Source organism: Capra hircus, chromosome 28 (genome assembly GCF_001704415.2).
Source record: "Capra hircus breed San Clemente chromosome 28, ASM170441v1, whole genome shotgun sequence".
Classification (NCBI taxonomy): domain Eukaryota; kingdom Metazoa; phylum Chordata; class Mammalia; order Artiodactyla; family Bovidae; genus Capra; species Capra hircus.
Genome location: NC_030835.1, coordinates 4,533,678 through 4,554,763, shown reverse-complemented (window position 1 = coordinate 4,554,763; position 21,086 = coordinate 4,533,678). Strand labels below are relative to the sequence as shown.

Genomic DNA, 21,086 nt, shown 5'->3' with positions numbered 1-21,086 from the left:
AAATTGTGACCAACTATTAACACGAATATTAAAAGTTAAACACACATAGCTTAAAAAAGAATAGTCATTTTTTTATTAAAATATATTGTTGACTGTAATATTTCTAAGCCAAGCCACAAGGCAGGTTCTAAAAATATCAGCTCTTAAAAGCAGTTAAATCTATACATGAATAAGTGAGTTACATGACAGCAATTTAAAAACCACTACACTGAGAGAAGAAACAAGGGGATTGACTTATTTTTGCATGTGATACTGTACAGTCTATTAATGAGGATATATGCAGAAGCGTGACTTACCATTGTCATTGGTTAAGTTAAGCAGCACCCCGATGATGGCTCTCATGCAGTCTTCCACTGCTTTGCCCACGTGGTTAGTTACATTCTGCTGAGGCAGAGGCTTACTGTCAGGTAAGCATATACTGTTCTCAGCACGGTTATACTGCTTAATCAGCTCTTCACAATGTTGTAATGCTCTTAAGAGAAGACAAAATACAGACTATTACGCTCAACAAAAACAGTTATATTAAGAACTTCTACTGACTTGGACCTTAATGCTTTAAATCTGTCATAAAGGCTGTCAAATTAATCTTTTTCTACTCAGATGTTATGTGAACTATTTAATCATGTATCAAACATGTCTGATATCACATTAGATGCTAAATTTTATTTTGGGAAAACTTAATATAAATTTTTCTAAGCAAAGTGAAAATTATAAACTCGATGCAAAAGTTTATACTACCAACAGCTGTCCCGAATTTTTCCAATCTCTCCAACATAACAAACCTACTACCCCACCTCACCCAAGGTAAAACCATTAAAAGCCAGCACTGGACACTTCTGAATTTCATTTAGATGTTTGTCCTTTAGAATGTGAACTCTCAGCAGGTAGAGGATATTATTTATATTACTATTACATAATAACTTTGTATAAACAGATACTAAATACTTCATAAACATTAGAACATTTTTAAAAACATGAGGTCATTTAACTGACATGTTTGTCTTCTGGCAGTCATGCAAGGGTATTAGCTACATCTAAGGATTCACAAGATACTACCCAAAGTAACAAAGAAATGTAATCTTTAAGTGGTTCTAGTATTTCTGAGACTCTCTTTAAATCACCGAGTCCATTAACTTAATATCTATGAGATAATGATGAAATACACAAATTGTGAGTTGATTCTTTACGTATACCATGCAAAATCCTTAAAACTACTATGTCTAATTCCCCTCTAGATGCTTCTTAAAAAAACTCTCTAATTAGGAAGGTATTCGTGTCTAACCTAAAATAACGTGTTCAGATGTTTGGGGATGTTCGCCAGGATTACCATGCTGTTACTGTTAACTGCCTAAGTAGCACTGAACTAAATCTGTTGGGAGGTGAGAAGAGACAGTAAGGGTGTATTGTTTAATTACTCAATATACCATCCTTGCATTTATCAGCATTCTACTGAAAGCTTCAGAAAGTCTGAGGAGTGGTCTTTCACAAACATCCAATTCTAATGTCTACTGACACAAGTTCCTAATCACAAAAGGTTCCTAATGTTTTAGAAGGCATTTGTCAGGAGTCATTAAGCAAATAGGAGACATTTTAAGAATAAGATACAAATTTAACTTACACAAATACTCTTTGGTGAGAAAGTAAAACATAGTAACAGAACAACTAGAACACATACCTTAAAGGTATTAAGTATGACACAGAATTCACAAATACAGGATGGAGGGAAAGCCTACAGACTAAAACAAGAATATTGGGAAGTAGAGACTATTAGAAATTTGGGATTATGGGAAAAACTGAATACTGACTGGACTTATAATATGAAGCAATTGCTAATTTTTAAGAGATGAAAATGCTATTTTGGTTATATTTTTTATTTTTTTCCTCAATAATTACTTTTTTTTCATTTCATTTTATTTTAATATATTTTTTAAAGAGTCCTCTTTTCTCAAGTATTTATGGATGAAACTATATGAAATCTGTAATCTGCTCCAAAATAATGTAGAGGGCAGAATGGATAAGGTTATATATACATGGTAACATGACTGGCCAATGTTTGATGATCACATTCAAGCTGCATGTACACTGGGGCTTATCATATTATTGTCTACTCTTATCTCTGTTTGAAATTCTCCAAAACAAGAAGTTAAAACACAGATAAACTTGAGTCAGGCTGTAGTGGGCCTTTGATACTAAGGACTTTGGACATACATCCAAAGACAAGAAATCACACAGATTTGGAGTTTGGGATTATTTTGACAAAACAAAAATCTGAGGAAGGTTAACCCACTGTGGTGTAACGTTGGACAGGCTAGAGGCCAGAGTACCAGGGCAGAGATATCAACAACTAAACAGACTTATTAGTAAGAAGCTGCTGTTAATAAGCTAGAACCAAGACTGGAGACATACTTGGAAACTTTATACACACTGAGGTGATATCATTAGCGCAGTGTCAAGAACGCTGGGCAGAGAGTGTGAAATGAAGGAAGCTACATATAGATCTGGGAAAATAGGTATAAATAAACAGCAGAAAGCAGCTAGTAAAATTCATTTACAATAAAAATAAGGACTAATGCTTACTACTATATGCCAAGCATTGTTTTAGGCTTTACATATGTATATTAACTCCTTCTATATATTGTACATAATCTATATTATATATAATATACAAATGATATTTTAAAATCTTTTTTAGAATTAAAATATTATTTAAAATATGTATCATTTATAACTTAAAATATATTACCATACATACTAATTCTTTTACTGCAACAACCTCGGGTAGGTAGATACAGTTATTACCCCCCTTCTGTAAGAACCTGTGAGTTCAGAGCTATTATAGGGCTGATGTTCTGAAGTTAAGACCCAAACTCAAGTCATTCTGGCTTCAGAATCTGTACTCCTAACTTTTGTACCTTACTGCACTGCTTCTTGTTCACAAAACTGGACAGACAGAAGTACCTTATGGAGAAAGGAAACAATGGCACTTCCTTTAGAGTCAATCCAAATGCTTTAAATAAACAGCATGACATTTCAGAAAAACTTACTTAGCTGATGAAACAATGAGTTGTGAATCTTTATAGGCAATCAAGTAGCTTTGATTCTCTGGATTATGCACTGTTACCTAAAAGGGAAAATTTTGAAATTTTGTGGCAATACATAACATTCATTCATTCACACACAACACAAAGCGCTCTTAAAGACATAAAGATGAGGAAAAATTAGCCCTTGTTGTCTAAAGGGAGAAACAACCCACATGTTCTAAATTTAAAATAACAGAGCTACTGCTTTATTACAAAATAAAAACACCACTGTTATAACGGCTTGCTCACCATTAATATATTCTGTACTACACATTCATTGTAATGAACTACCAAGCACTTTAAATGTCAGAAAAGTGCTATCACTAACTTAATAAACTAATATTTTTTCTTAAGTAGATTCATTTAGACTTTTGAAAAAATTAGATGTTTATTTAACGTACTTGACACTCCAGAAGAAAAAGCGAACAATGTGAATTTCATCTGTGCCAAGAACTTTTCATTCACACTGGATTATTTTCCCATGGATGTTTCTACACTGAACTAAGTCATTCATAAAAGTCAAAAAACAAACTGACTGCATTACAATCTCAATTTAGATGAACAAAAGTGAAACTCTAGAGATAAATAAAATTATGACAGTCTCACACAGAGAGCACATTTAAGATTAGATCATTTTCTTTAAATAGCTGTCCATACTTACACTTTCCAAAACTCGTAAACATCTCTCTGCTCCCCATAATGAGGCTACTAGTTTCTCTTCATCCTCATCTCTACTTAAATGATCCACACATTCTTTCACTAGGACAGAGGAAATGGACATAGATTAACATGTCTCATCACTTCAATGCTTACCCCCTTTACTAACACTAAAAGTCATCTGTATACATGCTATTAATGTGTTGGAACCTCTCTGAACACTTATTCTAAGTTTTATACAGTGAGATGCTGAAATGTATGAGACTCTAATTTATAATGATTAACTTTCCAATATCAAACTGCTAATGGCCTTTTCTTTAAAAGTTAAAAGATTTTGAAGATGCTACTAAAGGAAGAGATCTTTTCAAACTGATGCAATTATTCTCTGAAATATATGAACAGAGTATTCAGGTTTTAAATTTGAAAATGTTGTATGTGTAATATATCATACCTTTATCTACAATGTGATCCAGACCACCCAAAAGCCGCAGTTCTTCTTTAAACCAGTCCCCTGCTCGTTTAGAAGTAAGGGACAGCAGAGTCTCCATAGCTAAATGCCCAGTCTGAAAATCAGAAGCACCATTAATGAATTTTGACTCTGAGTAGTAATTCTGAGGCAACAATTCTGGAGATTGCTTTTTTAAAAAAGGAAATTGCATGCCACCAGCCCACAGTATTTTTTTAATACAGTAAATGCTTTTTAAAAGTAAAACTAGTTTAAAACTGGTATCAGAACAGTCTTAAGCTAAAGAAATGTTTTTATCCATTGGCTTGTTTTCAGAGAAAATCCATTATTTAAAGTAGTCTATATCACTTGCCAGTTCGATAAAATATATACTGGTACCATCATACAGGCTCAAGGGCGAATCAAAAGGTATATTTAACTGCAGATCAATACACTAGATTAATTTACCACAAAGGTTGTAACAAGAAATGCTCCAGAAACAAGGTGTGGGTGTGTCAAAATTTCTGTCTGTTGGTAAAAACTGGTATCTTATTGCTTTGCTTTATGTTTTCTAACTATAGCAAATGAGCGTATTTTCACATATTTATCAGTTACCTGTAATTCTTTTACTCTAAGTCCCGTGTCAAATATTCTTCTCTTTATATTCATGTAAAGTAGCTTGTCTTTTTCTTACTGTTCTATATATTTTCTTATCTATTCTGAACAAAATTACTTTTTTTTTTTTTTTAGGGTTTCGTATTCACCAATTTCAAACTTTATACTACAGGGTTAGCAGCTTGGATACTTTGGCCTCTATGACAAAATTATATATAAACAATGATTTAGGACTACTACTGGAGGAAGCAAAGAACACTCAGAGCCATATTTATAAACCAGGTTAGGTTTTTTCCATCCCTTCATTTGCCTTCAATTATTAATTTTACTTTTTAATTCAATTTCTTTTAAAAGGGCAACTTGGTTCCTGTAACAATAAAGGAACTTTAATAAAACAAAAGAAATGCTTTAATGTAACAAAGGTGAAAAGACCTGGTTATCTTCCCGAAGCTCACTGCTTTGAAAGATGCAAGTTTACAGTATGTCTTGCTGGCCCATTCTGAACTGAATATAAATATTTAGAAATGCAAAAAACAGATCTCATCAGCAAAAATCTTAATATTACTGATTTAGAAGAGATTTTATTTTATACCTTACAGATTTTATTCTGTACTTTAAAAAGAACAAGGTTGATGTCCAAGGTGACAAATATAGATCTAGAATTCAACACCATGAAAACATATAATTTTGCTCAATTCTCATCCTAAGTCCTTGAAAGAGTAATGTAATAAGATCAGTTCGGGCAGGGTTAGCTCATGAGTCACAGCAGTGAAAATGAAGACTAATGAGGCTTTCTTTGCTTAGGAAGAAAAGGACATAGTAATTTGATGTTAATACAACAAACATTTGTAAGATCTGATGCAAAAAAAAAAGCAACTTTATGGTTTGTTTCCATAGACATAAAAAGGATTGTTTCATATTTTAGGCTATATTCAGTATATAATATGCTAGTATTTTAAAACAGCCTACAATTCAAACATTTTATTTGAAACTGGAATAGTTCTCAAAGAGTTAAAACACAACCAAATCACTAATCAGAGTACTATTCAGCAATTGTGAGCTCTGTTATTTGAATTATATTTTAATATTATAATATTAATATTTAAAAATATCTTTCCATGGTACATCAGGAATAGCAACATATTTCAAGGGAACAGGTTGAGTAATGAATAAAACAATGTGTAGGAGACAGTCACTGTACAAAGCAATGTCTACTGTTATAATTTAAGACGAACACAACACCCAAGAGTAGCTGAAGCTAGGGGGGCACGCCACATCCTAATAGCAGCAACTGTGTGTTCTCGTTTTAATCACGTGAGTTAACTACTTTAATACAGCACAGTTATTATACTGCTATTTACCATCCTAGTAAATTCAATAAATGATGGGAAAAAATTCAACAAGCAAGTTTATCATCTTTATTTAAGAGCAAATGCCTGGAAAGAACCTAAATGTTGGGAGAGAAAACTATGATGATGATAGTAACAATAATTTTTAAAAGCTGTATTTATTCAATTATGTAGCAAATAAAAATTATAGGCTCAAACTTATTCCTTTATAGCATTAGAAAACAGTATATGTTCTAAAAATGTTAAAAGTATGAATGTATTTTAAAATTAGGATACAAATAGTTTGGTGAGGTAGAAGGATTGTTTATCCACACTTTGAGCATAATAGCTATTTTCTAATCTTAATAAGAGAAAGTACTAAATACATGTCAATTTTGTATCCTATCTTTTAATGTTAACTTGCTTTCCCCCTCAACTCCCACTCTACCCGAATGTATTCCCTACTCTACCTTAACTAAGAAGAGCAATAATCCTAAGTCATTATATGGCCAGCACAAAGCATTCTGTAGTTTCTGAAAGCAAACATTGCAGTCTTTGGTTTAGTGGACAGTAGAAAAACCAATAATTATATAATGTTGGAATTGTCTGAAAGTCAAGTATAAATAAATAAATAATCTTATTTGTTCAAAATGACAAGGCCAGTTATTTTCCACTGGCCTACTAATCTTTGGGGATATTCTTGATTCTACAAGTTTTTAAAAAAGCCAGAGGAAAGTAAAACTAAAATCAACCAAAAGCAACATAATCATCATCAACTTGGGGAGCTGTACTGAGCACAAGCACAGCCATGGCCATGAGTGTGAGGGACACTGCTCTTCGGAGGGGTCCACGCCTGGGAACCCTCCTTTTGAGACTTGGTCCCTTGCAGCAGTTAATCGGACATCCTGAGATACTCTGAAATAAATGAATGCTCATTGAATATGGCTCTTTCTAAAGATCCTTTAAATCTTTATTCCTAAAACCCATATAGTATTAAGAATTCAAGTTTCTAATAGCCTAAATGTAGTTCCTACATTTAAAAATAACTGACATTTTCATTTAACAACCAAAGGAAGGAACTCACCGTTATATTTTCTAGATCAAGGTGCTTATTGTGTACAGTTTCACAGAGCCTTCGAATTTTTTCTTTGATTTTGTTCATGTCTTTCTCATTCAGCAGCTTAGCTGAAGAAGCATCTTGTTCCAGTTCTAGAAGTCGAATCATCAGATCTAGGCTCGCTCTATCAAGATCCATGTTTAAACGATCTCTACTCAGTATGTACATGAGGGCAGCTGTACAAAGGGACAGATTCTTCAACAGACCCAAAAAGGGGAAGAAAAGTTAATGTAAGCGATTAGTGACAATTTTGGGCAACAAAAGACTATTTTGACATTTGTTTACATTTAGAAACCTTGAAAATGTTTTATTCAGTGAAAATCTCCCTCTTAAAATATTCTAGGGAAATGAATACATACAATAAATACATAAAGCACCACAGCTTAAAATTTTCCTTTCTACAGACATTCCCTATAGGAATGTCTCAGAAGTGTTTAAGTGGAATTATATTTTTTCTGGCCTTTCTGTGCTAAATGAAGAGTTTACAAGACAGTTTTTTCAGCTATATAATCCTACTTTATAATATACTTCACTCTTTGTTCTTTATCATATAGTCAAGTCAAATTTCCATTTAAAATCAACAAGGTAAATGTGTTTTAAAAAATAAACACAGCTGGGTTTGTGTCAATACATAAACTCAGGATGCTCAAAGAAACATTAGACTCATATGTTTAAAATAAACCTATCAGGTCTGGTTGAACCAAGTTTTTTTAAAAAATCATTAATATCATGTGCTCTCAAAATCATTCAGATCAGGTGGTTAGCACATTCAGCTTACAAAATCTACATGTACTGAAGGTGATATAGATAAGCATTAACAGAACAAAGAGGTCTATGTTAGAATATTTCCAACATTTGGGATATTCTGTACTTAAATATTTTTTCTACATATCTATTCTAATTGAAGTGTACTTGATCTTACACGAATTTCAATACACAGAAACACAATTAACTATCTAATATTTAAACTTTAAATCTCCAAAATTCAAACTGGGTTTCTAACTAACTGCTTACAGAGCAAAATATGTTTGGAAATACGGCTTTGGAGATCCACTGCCGCTAAGAATATATATTAATGCTTTGGTCCTCTCATAACTTCGTAAGAAAGCACTTAATTCTTATTTCTCTTCTCCCTCATTGTTTTGAACCTGCTAAAACTTGGTAACTGACTTATCTTCATTTGGGCCTAAGTGTATTGCTTTCAGTTTCAGAAGACTGAGTATTAGATTCTGTCACCTAATCTATACTTCGAATATAATTTTCCTGAACAAAAATATAATAAAGCGATTTCAAATTACCACCACTGATGATTAGTAATGATTTTTTTTCTAACTTTGAAAATGTTAAACCTAACTTTTATATGTAAATATGCTCTATTTTTTAAGAGAAAGTGTCAAGTCATAATGAAAATGAGGATGTGATTCCTTTTCACAATGGGATTCAACATCCAAGCAAAATATTTAAAATTTTAATATCCAAAGTTTTTATTCATGTTATTAATATCACAGAGGTAAAAGTTGTCCCCCTCGCCCCAGTACTTTCTTTTTTTAAAAATATAAATTAATTTATTTTAATTGGAGGTTAATTATAATATTGTATTAAAAATATGGAATGCTTCACAAATTTGCGTGTCATCCTTGCACAGGGGCCATGCTAATCTTCTCTGTATTGTTCCAATTTTAGTATATGTGCTGCCAAAGCCAGCACCCCAGTACTTTCTGATTCAAGGTAATCAATGCTTACAGAACTAAGTATTCAGTATGGTACGTATGTCATGTCAGACAATGGTTAACAGTATAAACTGACAAAGAGGAAAAAATGCTGAGCAAATAGTCTGAAATGATTTATTAAGCAAAAAATCCTGGCATTAAGTTTTTCTAAATATTTAGCAAATATGGGGCTTCACTGATGGAGGTGAAGAATCTGCCTGCCAATGCAAGTGATACAGGTTCAATCCCCGAGTGGGAAGGATCGCCTGGAGAAGGAAATGGCAATCCAGTTATTTTTGCCTGGAAATCCTATGGACAGAAGGCTGGCAAGCTACAGTCCTTGGGGTTGCAAAAAGAGTTGGGACACAACTTAGCTACTAAACAACAAAAACAAATTTAGTAAATATAAACTAGAATTCTAAAATAATGCTTCTCAACCCCAGAAACTTAAAATACCTGATGATGCTGGGAATCATCCAAGGTTTTAAAGACCATTGCTACCATTCCATGTGCTCGCAGGTGCATTCGAAAACTGGGCATGGCACATTTAGTAGCCAAGCTAATAACACTAGAAGAAAACAGACTAGGTCAAGGGGACTGAAAATAGCTAGTGCGTTTTCTTTTTTTAATTTGCTAATACCTAAATAAACAACAGAGTGCTCGGGGGTTGGGGGTTTATGTGTGTCAAAGCATTGCCCATGCAGATCACAATATAAAAAGACATGGGCAAACCAAATTCATTAAATACTTACTGATGCACAGTATGTGATTAGGTACGCTATATTAAAAAAACACAAATAATACATGATTGTCTTCAGTGTATCCTTTATATTACTGCTACCATTAAAAGCAAAAACATCTCAGGTATCTTCCATGTTTCTGATCCATAAAAAGTATAAATATATAACTGGACATATTCCAAATGACTGGATAATTCAATCAAACCAAGATATTCAAACCATTATAGTATGCCAAAGATCATCCAAATCAAAACATGCTTAAATCATTTATCACTTGCTTGTATAAAATCTGGTGCTAAAAAAGAAAAGATTCTTTGGCATAACACTGTTAAACATCTGGAAACTGAAGCCCCCCTACGCTATGCTAAAATGCTATACCATCCAACTTTCTTTAATCCACGTAGGATCAAGTCCCTTAAAAGAAATCAATCACATTTTAACATCACTGGCTATAACCTACACCTACCTATGATAACAAAAATTGCAAATGTTTGGCTCCACTGAGCTAAAAGATTTTAATGAGAAGGAGCATGCATACAATTTTCAAATATAAAAATAAGATCTTACCTAAGGCAACGTGTGTTTAGAGGCTGTGTGCTCTTTAAGCCACTTAGCAAGTACTCAATGTCATCAGTGAACTCTTGGTTTTCACCAAATTCCACCACATCATTGAAGTGCTTCACGTGCTGAACAACAGTATACAGCTGCCGAGAAAACATAAGGCCACCTCTTTTGTAACTATGAAGTAGCATATTTAATCTGTGAACTTGCTCTGCTTTACTTAAAAGTGTGTAAAGTAAGTTTATTAGATGGCAACCAACAAGTGTTTTAAAAACATTGGTAGTAGTAGGACGAGGTAAGTTCGTGGTTCAAAACTCAGTATCAGTTTACTGATAAGTGCTCAAGACATTAAAAGGCTAAATTACATAGAAAATTCTATCCACATGCAGTAAAACTGTATATGGATGCTTACTTCTTTGTCTTCTTTTCTGCATTTCAGTGCAGTAACTATATCTTGGTAGGGCTGAGTAGGTATTGTCACAGTTTTTATCACTTTGGGTGGTGGTGCAGGAGCCTTAAAAACTCCATCATCTTTTTGATTTTGCTCCTTTGAAGACAGCCTCACCTATTAATAAAGGTATTAAATTAGTTGTTCTAAATAAATATATAAAAATAGTAACATCTCATCTACTTGGTAAATTTAGCTTGAGTAATAAAACCCCAATTCTCCCCCTCAAAGGTAGGGGGAGGCCTCTGAGGTCATAAGGGATACTTCAAAAATTCCACGCACTATAAGGTAAGACTTATATGTGTTTCACTCACAAAAGAACCACTCAGGAACTTATTCTGGTCTTTTCAACCTAACATTTCATCCAATTAGTTATCCATCTCCAGAATCATTAGAAGGAATAAAGAACCAAAATGACATACATAAACAGCACTGACAAAGAACGCAGGACAGACAGGAAGAGGAAAATGACGACAGACAGACAAAACAACTTTTAAAGTACAGGAGTCCATAGTTCATGGTAGAAAAAAACCAGCCATAAGAGCATGCACAATAATACCTAATATGCACAATAATGGTTTAATACTAGTAAAAGGAGCTTAAGTAATATATCAAGACGACAGAGAACTGTACGTTTTAGGATGATCTCTATTCCTATTTTTTACTGTCTATAAAGAATCTGTTCTTTGATAGCTCCATATGACTGAGGTGTCACTATTAATCTGTAAGTTATTAATGTATGATCCTACCAGTTATTCTGGAGCAAATAATTAGCTAAAAATCTTTTTCAAATGTGTTTTGAACTAAAAGGTATTACTATAATGCAAGAAAAAAGTTCTGCTCTAAAAAACAAATTAATCACTCAAAGCCACTTTAAGATCAGTGTAAGATATACTGATATAGCTCTCAGTCATTTAAAAAAATCCATAAAATGTGGATCAAGAATTGTCCAGTATTTTTAAGGCTTTCATTCATAGCCTAGTAACACCAGAATTTCTGTTGTCCTGCCCACAATCATTACTTTTCCAGTGAATTAAACTAAAATCACTAAATTTTGGTGAAGTTGAAAATAAACTATTAAACAGAAAAGCTAGAGACTTTCAAATTATGAATGAAGATAGAAACTACTTAATATTCTTCATACAAACATGAAATTAAAAAGTACAGTTCACTTACTGTGACACTCTGAGGTTTTGCTACTGGTGGCGCAGGTAGTTCTTCTGAGTCTGGATGATTCCAATGTCTAGCATTATATACGGCTTTTGTAGGAGACTAGAGGAAAGAGATAAATATCAACTATTTCCATCTTACTCTGCATCCTTATAAGATTATCACATTTTAAAACTAAAAATCACAAAGAATAATTTATATAAATTGGATTCTTTATCATTAGCACCAACTGGAAAGCCAACATACACAATATCTGATTTATATTACCATTATGCTCCTACCACGCCAATGGCAGGTATGGAGCCACTGTCCTATTTTGACACAAAATCAACAATCAGCGTTCTGGGCAACTGATTACCATCCGAGAAAAGAAATTTAAACCTCTTGTTTGGCTTATATTAACTTACTAATCAATACAGTTAATCCAACCTATTCTTTATTCCTCATACTACTGATTCATGCCCCACATTCTTCCAACAATGAAAATCAGGCAGCTTACAAGAAGGGATAAAAGTCCTTATTCATTTAGGTGAACTGGTGAGTTTCCAGATGAGTGTCATTATTCAAGTTTTCAGGTTTTATATAAAGGTAAATATGGTATGTATACCAAATATTACATATTACAGTGGAATCTAATTCAGTACTACATACTAAAATACATGCAAAATGTATAAAAATGCATACTGGGTAGGATAAAGATGTAAATCACCCCACCCCACTACAAGTTAGTTTACTGCCAAATCAATATACTATAAACTTTATGAAAAAGACCTTTCAGCTTTAATACTTTGAATTTAAAAACTGAGTATAAATAACTATGAGCCTGCATAATCAAATCCACAGAATTAAATCTGTATTAAAAGGAACAAATCTTCATTTTCAAAATGAAACTGATTAAACAGACTGATAACATTTTCTCCATCATTTACAAAATGATGTTAAACTATGTCCTTTAAACTTCAAATAATCTCATTAGAGATTTTTTGTTTGTAAGAGTATAATTAATGATCTTTGTATTTTCAGTATTACATATAAAAACCAAAGGAGTACAAAAAAAGAAACATACTTCAAGGCTGGCCAAAAAATCTACATAAAAAATTAACCATCTTCCCTTACTAGCCTCAATGAAGTAACATTATTGTAATTGAGCATCATACAAAGTTATCATTTTATATAAATATTTCCTTCAAAATAACCATGCTATGACAAAAACAACTGTGTAAACCCCAGAAGAACTGGTTTTTCAAAAGATAGAGTTTAAACTAATTCACATACTAATTTTGTTAGAAAACCTTAATGTGAAAAGGAATCTACTGTGAAACTAACATAAAGCAGAAAGTCTCACTTGTACTGTATATACAAACACATCAGTATTCTTATATATTAGCATACAGTAATGCAGTATTAGTAAACTAAAGCAGTTTATGCAATGACTTGATCAGGCCTTGTGAGGCACAACCACACAGAGCAGACTCAACATCAATTTTTTAAACCTCTATTCCTTACTGTTTTTCTCTCAATACTTATATAACTTATGCCTGCAACGTATGCCTGCTAGTTGTTAGATCCCTCATTTCAGCAACCTCAAATACCCAAAGCGCAGCCATAAGCCCGGGAAGATAACAGACTTTTTAAAATAACACATGCCTCAAACCTGAAGCACTTATTTTTAAAAAGCATTGATTTCAAGTAAGAATATTTTGGATAATATAAAGGTTATCTGGTTCCACCAGTAACAAAATAGCAGAAGTCAATGTTAAAGTAAACAGACCCTGGAGATTGGGACTACCACATATAAAACATACACACTGCTACACATAAAGCAAATAGCGGATAAGAGCCTACTGCGCAGCACCGGGAAGTCTACTCAACACTCTGTAATGGCCTACATGGGAGAAGAATCTAAAAAAGAGTGGAATATGTATATGCATAACTGATTCACTTTGCTCTACACCTGAAACTACCACAATGCTGTAAGTCAACTATACTCCAATAAAATCTTTTTGATTAATAGCAAAATATAGATATATATTAAACAGACCCCCTTCTAGTTAACTGCAAGTGGCAATACACCTAATAGTTACAAAGGAGAGATAGCAACCACATGGTATGGATTAAACTCCAGATAAATAGTAAGTTCTACTACTACTTGTTACTAAATATTTTCTCATCTATAAAATAGCATTCATAACAGTATCCAGTCAAGGCTGTGGTTTTTCCAGTGGTCATGTATGGATGTGAGAGTTGGACTGTGAAGAAGGCTGAGCACCGAAGAATTGATGCTTTTGAAGTGTGGTGTTGGAGAAGACTCTTGAGAGTCCCTTGGACTGCAAGGAGATCCAACCAGTCCATCCTAAAGGAGATCAGTCCTGGGATTTCTTTGGAAGGAATGATGCTAAAGCTGAAACTCCAGTACTTTGGCCACCTCATGTGAAGAGTTGACTCAATGGAAAAGATTAAAGGCAGGAGGAGAAGGGGACGACAGATGAGATGGCTGGATGGCATCACTGACTCAGTGTACGTGAATCTGGGTGAACTCCAGGAGTTGGTGATGGACAGGGAGGCCTGGCGTGCTGCGATTCATGGGGTCGCAAAGAGTCGGACACGACTGAGCGACTGAACTGAACTGAACTGAACTGAACAGTATCTACTGCAAAAGGGTTGTTGTGAGGATTAAATGAATATATGTAAAACACATATTAGAGTGCCTGAAACAGTATGTACTATACAAGTATTATCACTGATTGTACTAATTATAATAACTATTATGTGATGATGTGCAAGTATGGGTTCAGCATCTATATAAGAATATTGGAGTGTATATATACACACACACATCTACTCACATAACAGAGGACTGAAATAAAAGGGATAACTGACATAAACATACTCTAATAACAAATATTATTATAAAAAGCAGACTGGGATATACTGTTCTAATTCATCTCAAAATTCAATAATATCCCTGATAAATACAGAGGCAAAAATCATCAACAAAATACTAGAAAACTAAATTCAACAGCACATTAAAAGGATCATACATTCTAACTATATATAGGATTTATTCCTGGGATGCAAGGTTGGTTCAACACATGAAAACTAATCAATGTGATACACCACCTTTATGGTAAAGGACAAATATCACATAATCATCTCAACTGGTGCAGAAAAACCACTAAACAAAATCCAACTCTCTTTAATGAAAAATACTCAACAACAGAAACTGAAGGAAATTATCTCAACAGAGGTCATATTTTAAAAGGCCCACAGCTAACATCATACTCAACAGTGAAAAAAATGAAAGCTTTTCCTCTGAGATCAGTAACAAGGTAAGGATGTCCACTCTCACTGATTAAACACAATACTGAACATATAACAAAAGTAATTTGGCAAGAAAAAGAAATAAAAGGCATCCAAATAAAAAAACTTTTTCTCTGTTCACATATGACATAATCTTGTATATAGAAAACCATAAAGATTTCACCAAAAAAAAAAAAAAACCCATTAGAACAAATAAAAATGTATTCAATAAAGTTGTATTTGAGCAAACTCTTGGAGGACAAAGAGAAGAGGCTGGCATGCTGCAGTCCATGGAGTCAGACACAACTGGTGACGGAACAGCAACATGATACAGGGCTCATATGCACTTACACACACCAACAGAGGACATCTGAAGAGGAGACAGAAAGAAATTCCACTCACAACATCAAAAAGAATACAATGCTCAGGAATAAATTTAACCAAAGAGGCAAAAGATCTGTGTGCACCGAGGACTACAAAACGCTGAAATTAAAAGACACAAAGAAATGGAAAAACACCCTTTGTTCATGGATTAGATGACTTAGTAGTTAAAATGGCCATACTACTCAAAGTGATCTACAACTTCAGTGGAATTCCTGTCAAAATCCTAGCGGTAATTTCTATAGAAACAGACCAAACTTAAAGCTTATATGGAATCTCTAAAGACCCAGAATAGCCAAACAATCTTGAGAAATAACAAAAAGCCCAGAGGCCCCACATTTGCTGATTTCAAAACATTACAAAGCTACAGTAATCAAGAGAGTAGGGTACTGATGCAAAGACAAATATATAGATCAAGTGTACAGAATATAACACTCAGGAATAAATCCACATATATATGGTCAAATTATCTTCACCACTGGAGACAGTCTCTCCAACAAATGGTGCTGGGAAAACTAGATATCCACATCCAAAAGAATGAAACTTGACCTTCATCTTACACCATACACAAAAATATTTTTAAAACTTAAAAGACCTGAAGCTAAAACTCCCAGAAAACATGGGTGTGTGGGGGGATACGTAACAGTGGTTATAGCAATGACTTCTTGCCACGAAGCACAAGGAACAGAAGCAAGCATAGACAGCTAGGACTGCATCATGAGAAGCCGCCACACAGCAAAGAGAACAGTCAAGAGTGAAACACGCAACCTACAGAATAGAAGAAAAATCTTCAAGCCGTTTGTCTGATAAGACATTACTATCCAAAATATATAGGGAACTCCTTTAAGTCAATAGCGAAAAGAAAAAGAAAAACAGGCCACAGACTTGAACAGAAGAACTCTGAGCACCGAAGAATCGATCCTGTCTAATTGTGGTGCTAGAGAAGACTCTGGTGAGTCCCTTGGACAGCAAGGAGATCAAAACAGTCGAGCCTAAAGGAACTCAACCATGAATAGTCATTAAAAGGACTGATGCTAAGGCTGAAGCTCCAATACTTTGGCCACCTGATGCGCAGAGCTGACTCATTAGAAAGGAGCCTTATTCTGGGAAAGACTGAGGGCAAGAGGAGAAGGGGACAGTGGATGAGATGGCTGGATGGCATCACCGACTCAATGGACATGAATATGAGCCAACTCTGGGAGATGGTGGAAGACAGGGGAGGCCTGGCATGCTGCAGGCCATGGGGTCACAAAGAGCTGGACACAACCGAGTGACTGAACAACAAATATGATTCCACAATCCCACTTTGAAGTATTTATTCAAAAGAATAAAGAAAAGGATCTCGAAGAAATATTTGTACTTCCATGTTCAATGCAGTATTTTTCAAAATGGCCAAAAGGTAGAAATAACCTAACTATCCATCAACAGAGAATAAAGAAAATGTTACATATCCATACAACAGAATATTATTCAGCCATTAAAAAAAAAAATCCTATCATATGCTATAATATGAACCTTCAGGATGTTACCCTAAATGAAATAAGCCAGTCACAGAAAGACTTAATACTGCATGATTCCACTTACAAGAATTCTAGTCAAACTCATAAAAATAGAAATGGTGGTTGCCAGGGGCTGGACAGAGGCCAAAATGGGGAGTTGCTATTCAATGGATATAAAGTTTCAGTCAGGCAATTCTGCTAGAAAACCACGGTACAATATTGTGCTTACAGTTAACAATACTATACACTTAACAATTTCTTATGAGGTAGACCTCATGTTGTAGTTTTCATCACAATAAAAAAAAAAAAGAACTTTGAAAAGCATTTGAAGCTTAATAGTATACAGAATAAATACACAAGTTATATTCAAAAGATACACTCATGAACATTTTGTTTACTCTGTTCAATAAGGTGGCTTAGTAAACACTATTATTTGAAAAGTTTAGACAAGGTTTTGCCATTTTAATGCTAAAGACTAATCTAAAAATTTGAGTGAATCCAATGAGAACTGTTGTTCCCTACTGTTAATTATTTCAAAGTTTTACAAAGTTAATATAGGGTTTATTATAGGGAGCAGGAGGATTTAAGGATACACCCTACTATTAAAAAAAATTTTTTTAAATGCATGTGGTTAATACACACAGACCAACACTGACTCAGCTCTTCACATCACTCCAAATAGTCTAACAACTTCACACGCACCTCCGTGCGTGCCACATACTGTACCGCGCACAGTATCTACAAAAAGACCAGACAGCAATCAGCTTTCCGTGGAAAACAAAAATCTCTCTTACGATTTAGCAACCTAGCTGAATTGTAACTGAGTCCTTCGACTGCACTACCAGCCTTGCTTAAATCTTCTTTATTTTTTTTCTGGTTTGAAAACTAGATGTATCATATTAACTAGATTCCTTAACTTTTCAGTGTTAAAAAGTTATTTGTGGATTCCATTTCTTCTGAAATCTACTCCAAAGAATACTTAAAAACCAAAAAAAAAGTAAAAAGCTCTTCAGACTATCCTAAAGATTGGGAATCATTTTAGCATATTTCAATCCTAGTAATCGTAAACATACTAACATACTATTCCTTTGTTTCAATTCTCCAGGGGCATGACAAATAAGAAGAACCTCAAATGTAACACTGTGTTACAGCTAAGGAAAAAATATGCCAGTGACAGACACATGGCCCATTTATCTATGAGAGAGAATTCAATTTCTACAAAAACAATGGACAAAAATTGGTTTTTACAATAATAATGCAAGGCTACGGTTAACAGATTGGCTTGTTGAATCACAATTAGAGGTAAGAAGAGTTCTTTCATGAAAAGCTAAGAAGAAATAACAATATTATGGTATTCTTTATTGAGCTGGCTCTCAAAGGGGGAAAAAACTGAAATAACTGCTTTTAAGCCATGTGAACTTTTTAGCAGTACCAAATTTATTTCTGAGTTTTAAAGAGTATTGTGTACTAAATGAGGACAAGTACAGTAAGCTGATTTGAATTCATCCAGCCTTACCCACACAAGGATGTAACACAACTGCACTCTCACGAGTAGTTCTATCAGCACGCGCTACGACTGAATGATTTCTGAAAAAGCAAAGTGCCGCAGAGCACAACGGTGCATGCGTCGCACTTTAGTGACAATCCAAAGGGAGAACATGCATCTGGATTTGACTTTTTATTAATTCTTCAGGTTTCTTTTTATTTAAGATGGGCAGTAGAGGCAGAGAGTATTTGAGGAAGAAAGTTTCACAAAGATTAAGGTACCTTTTGGCTCTTTAGAACTTTCTTTTAAGCATAATGATATAATCTCAGATTGTCTTAAACTATGATCAAAACAGCCTTAAAGTAAAATTTCCTAATTTGTTTAGATATTCAGGGCATAATTTGAGGAAAAACTGCACCCATCCCTAAACTAAAACCAAGAATGTCTCTACTGCTAAGAACTAGACATTCAGAAGTGTTAAGATAGTGCACTAAGCCAAGGTATAATCCACACGTACATGGGATGAGTAGAGCTGAAAATTTTTCCTGATTCAATTAAACCCTACAGATAAACCTTTCAAGAGACAGTTATTTTTATGAATAAAGTGTCAACTCCTATCCACAAGAACAATTTATCTGCTACTCAGTTGTTTTAACTTCAAAAGTATCTGTAACAATTTTGTAAAATTTTATAACAGATATTGCCACATCAAAATATCATCTTAAAATATAATTTGAGCATAAGCTCTAAAAATTTTAGTAAAACTTTATAAAAACAGGCACTTGCACATCAGAATATCACCCTGAAACAGCATAACCTGAGCATAAGCTCTAAAAAGTCCAAATAACAAAGCATAAAATAAAATACTTGACACTCTGAAAACTACTATTAAGCCTACAGCTCAACAATTATTAAAATAAAAAGATACTAGGATGAGCCAGGATTTAAAAAAAAGAAAAATCAGCTGAAATAAGCATCAGCTTTACAAGTAAAACTATCACTAAATATAGAATGAACCAGTTGTATTAGGGAGATGACTTATCCAATTTAGAAACACAAAAAGAGAAGCTGAAAATATCTTGAAATACAGCTAGATAGAGAATATTCAATCTCCCCTTCATTTAGCTGGACACAGGCTTGCCCTGATTTTCCAACATCCCTTGCTGTATGTGTGGCATTATGACCAGGTTCTGGTCAATGACACATGAACAGGAGTGCAGGACACCTTCTGGATCCTGGCCTTCTAGGGATGCTGACTGCCTCCCCTTCCCATCCTCACTATTCGTATTCTTCAGTACTCTCTAGAGATGGTAGAATACCACAACAGAGGAAGATGGGTCCCTGACAATATAGCAATTTGAAAACAGTCCAGAGATAAACAGCCAAGGACCGAGAAGCTAAAGAAAAATAAGCTAGCTACTGAAAACTAATTTGAGATTTCTTTTACATTAGCTGAGTCAAATGCTACTGAAATTAGTTAGGAATAAATAATGATAGGAATCTGATAAATACATAAAATTTTGCCAACACCAGACTTGTGTATATGTATCCTACACACATATAATCTTAAAAAGAAACAATCTGAAGGATATAAACATCTGCAAGAATAGAGCAAGGAAAAAACACAATCTAAAGTCGACTATTCTTTTAAAAAACCTGTTAATATATACACTCTGAGGACGAGCTCTATGAACTTACATGGTGCGATTTCTAAGAATTACTACTAAACAAAAATTTTAAAAGAAAGCTAAGTGCAAAAGTACACATATAGATGCTACCTTTTACTATATAAGAAAGGGGAGAAATAAAACAATTTATGCTTGTTTTTATACAAAGAAATAGAGACAGGATAAAGCAGAGAACAATTAACAGTTCCTGACCAGGGGTGTGTGATGGGATAGAACACTGCTCAACAAAGTGACCCTTCACTGAATTTACCTTTCTGTACAGTACTGACTTTTGGAGGCATGTTAATGTTGTGCATAGTCAGTCCAATAAATAAATACAAATAAAAGGGAGAAAAAAACCTCAAAGTGAAAGCAAACCAGAACAAACAAACCTACTCACCATTCAATGAACAGCAAATACAATGAAGGGAAGACAGAGAGCCCAAGAGACAGGCAGACAGAGCTAATCTCAGTAACTTATGAGCACAGTATTTATCTTTACACCTCAAGACAGGGAATGTAGGGTAGGACAAGTGCAGGATTACAAATAAATCCTAAACACATTAGTAGAGTTATTTATTGCAGTGGAATGGACAAAGCAACTCTGTAACTATTTTAGACCTATTACAGGTTTGAGTAAAAGTGTTGATACTGTTGGGAGTAAAGACAGAAGGCCAGAGAGAGAACCCTGTAGGGACGGGCTAATATTAAAGTCAGTGTGAATTTATGATTTCTAGAACAGATATGTGCAGGAAATCTGTATGCATGTGCATACTTATGCTGGAATCTGTATGTGTTTAGCTGCATATTTCCTACCTCCATCTCCAAAAAGGGCCAAGAAGTGAAGACCATGTCTACTGTCCCAATCTTGGTCTCTGCTCCT

General features: G+C 34.1%; 1 protein-coding gene across 2 annotated transcripts in view; it reads right to left on the bottom strand.

The window, feature by feature from the left end:
• The window catches only part of WAPL (WAPL cohesin release factor), a 77,140-nt gene that overhangs the window by 10,270 nt on the left and 45,784 nt on the right, over positions 1–21,086 (bottom strand). For both annotated transcript variants that reach the window (XM_018042447.1, XM_005699311.3), the window contains exons 5-13: positions 11,877–11,972; positions 10,665–10,817; positions 10,259–10,395; positions 9,408–9,519; positions 7,210–7,437; positions 4,189–4,300; positions 3,742–3,839; positions 3,045–3,121; positions 297–472 (exon numbers count right to left, since the gene is read on the bottom strand). In XM_018042447.1, the coding sequence (XP_017897936.1) occupies positions 297–472; positions 3,045–3,121; positions 3,742–3,839; positions 4,189–4,300; positions 7,210–7,437; positions 9,408–9,519; positions 10,259–10,395; positions 10,665–10,817; positions 11,877–11,972 (1,189 nt within the window). The remainder of the gene's footprint in view (positions 1–296; positions 473–3,044; positions 3,122–3,741; positions 3,840–4,188; positions 4,301–7,209; positions 7,438–9,407; positions 9,520–10,258; positions 10,396–10,664; positions 10,818–11,876; positions 11,973–21,086) is intronic.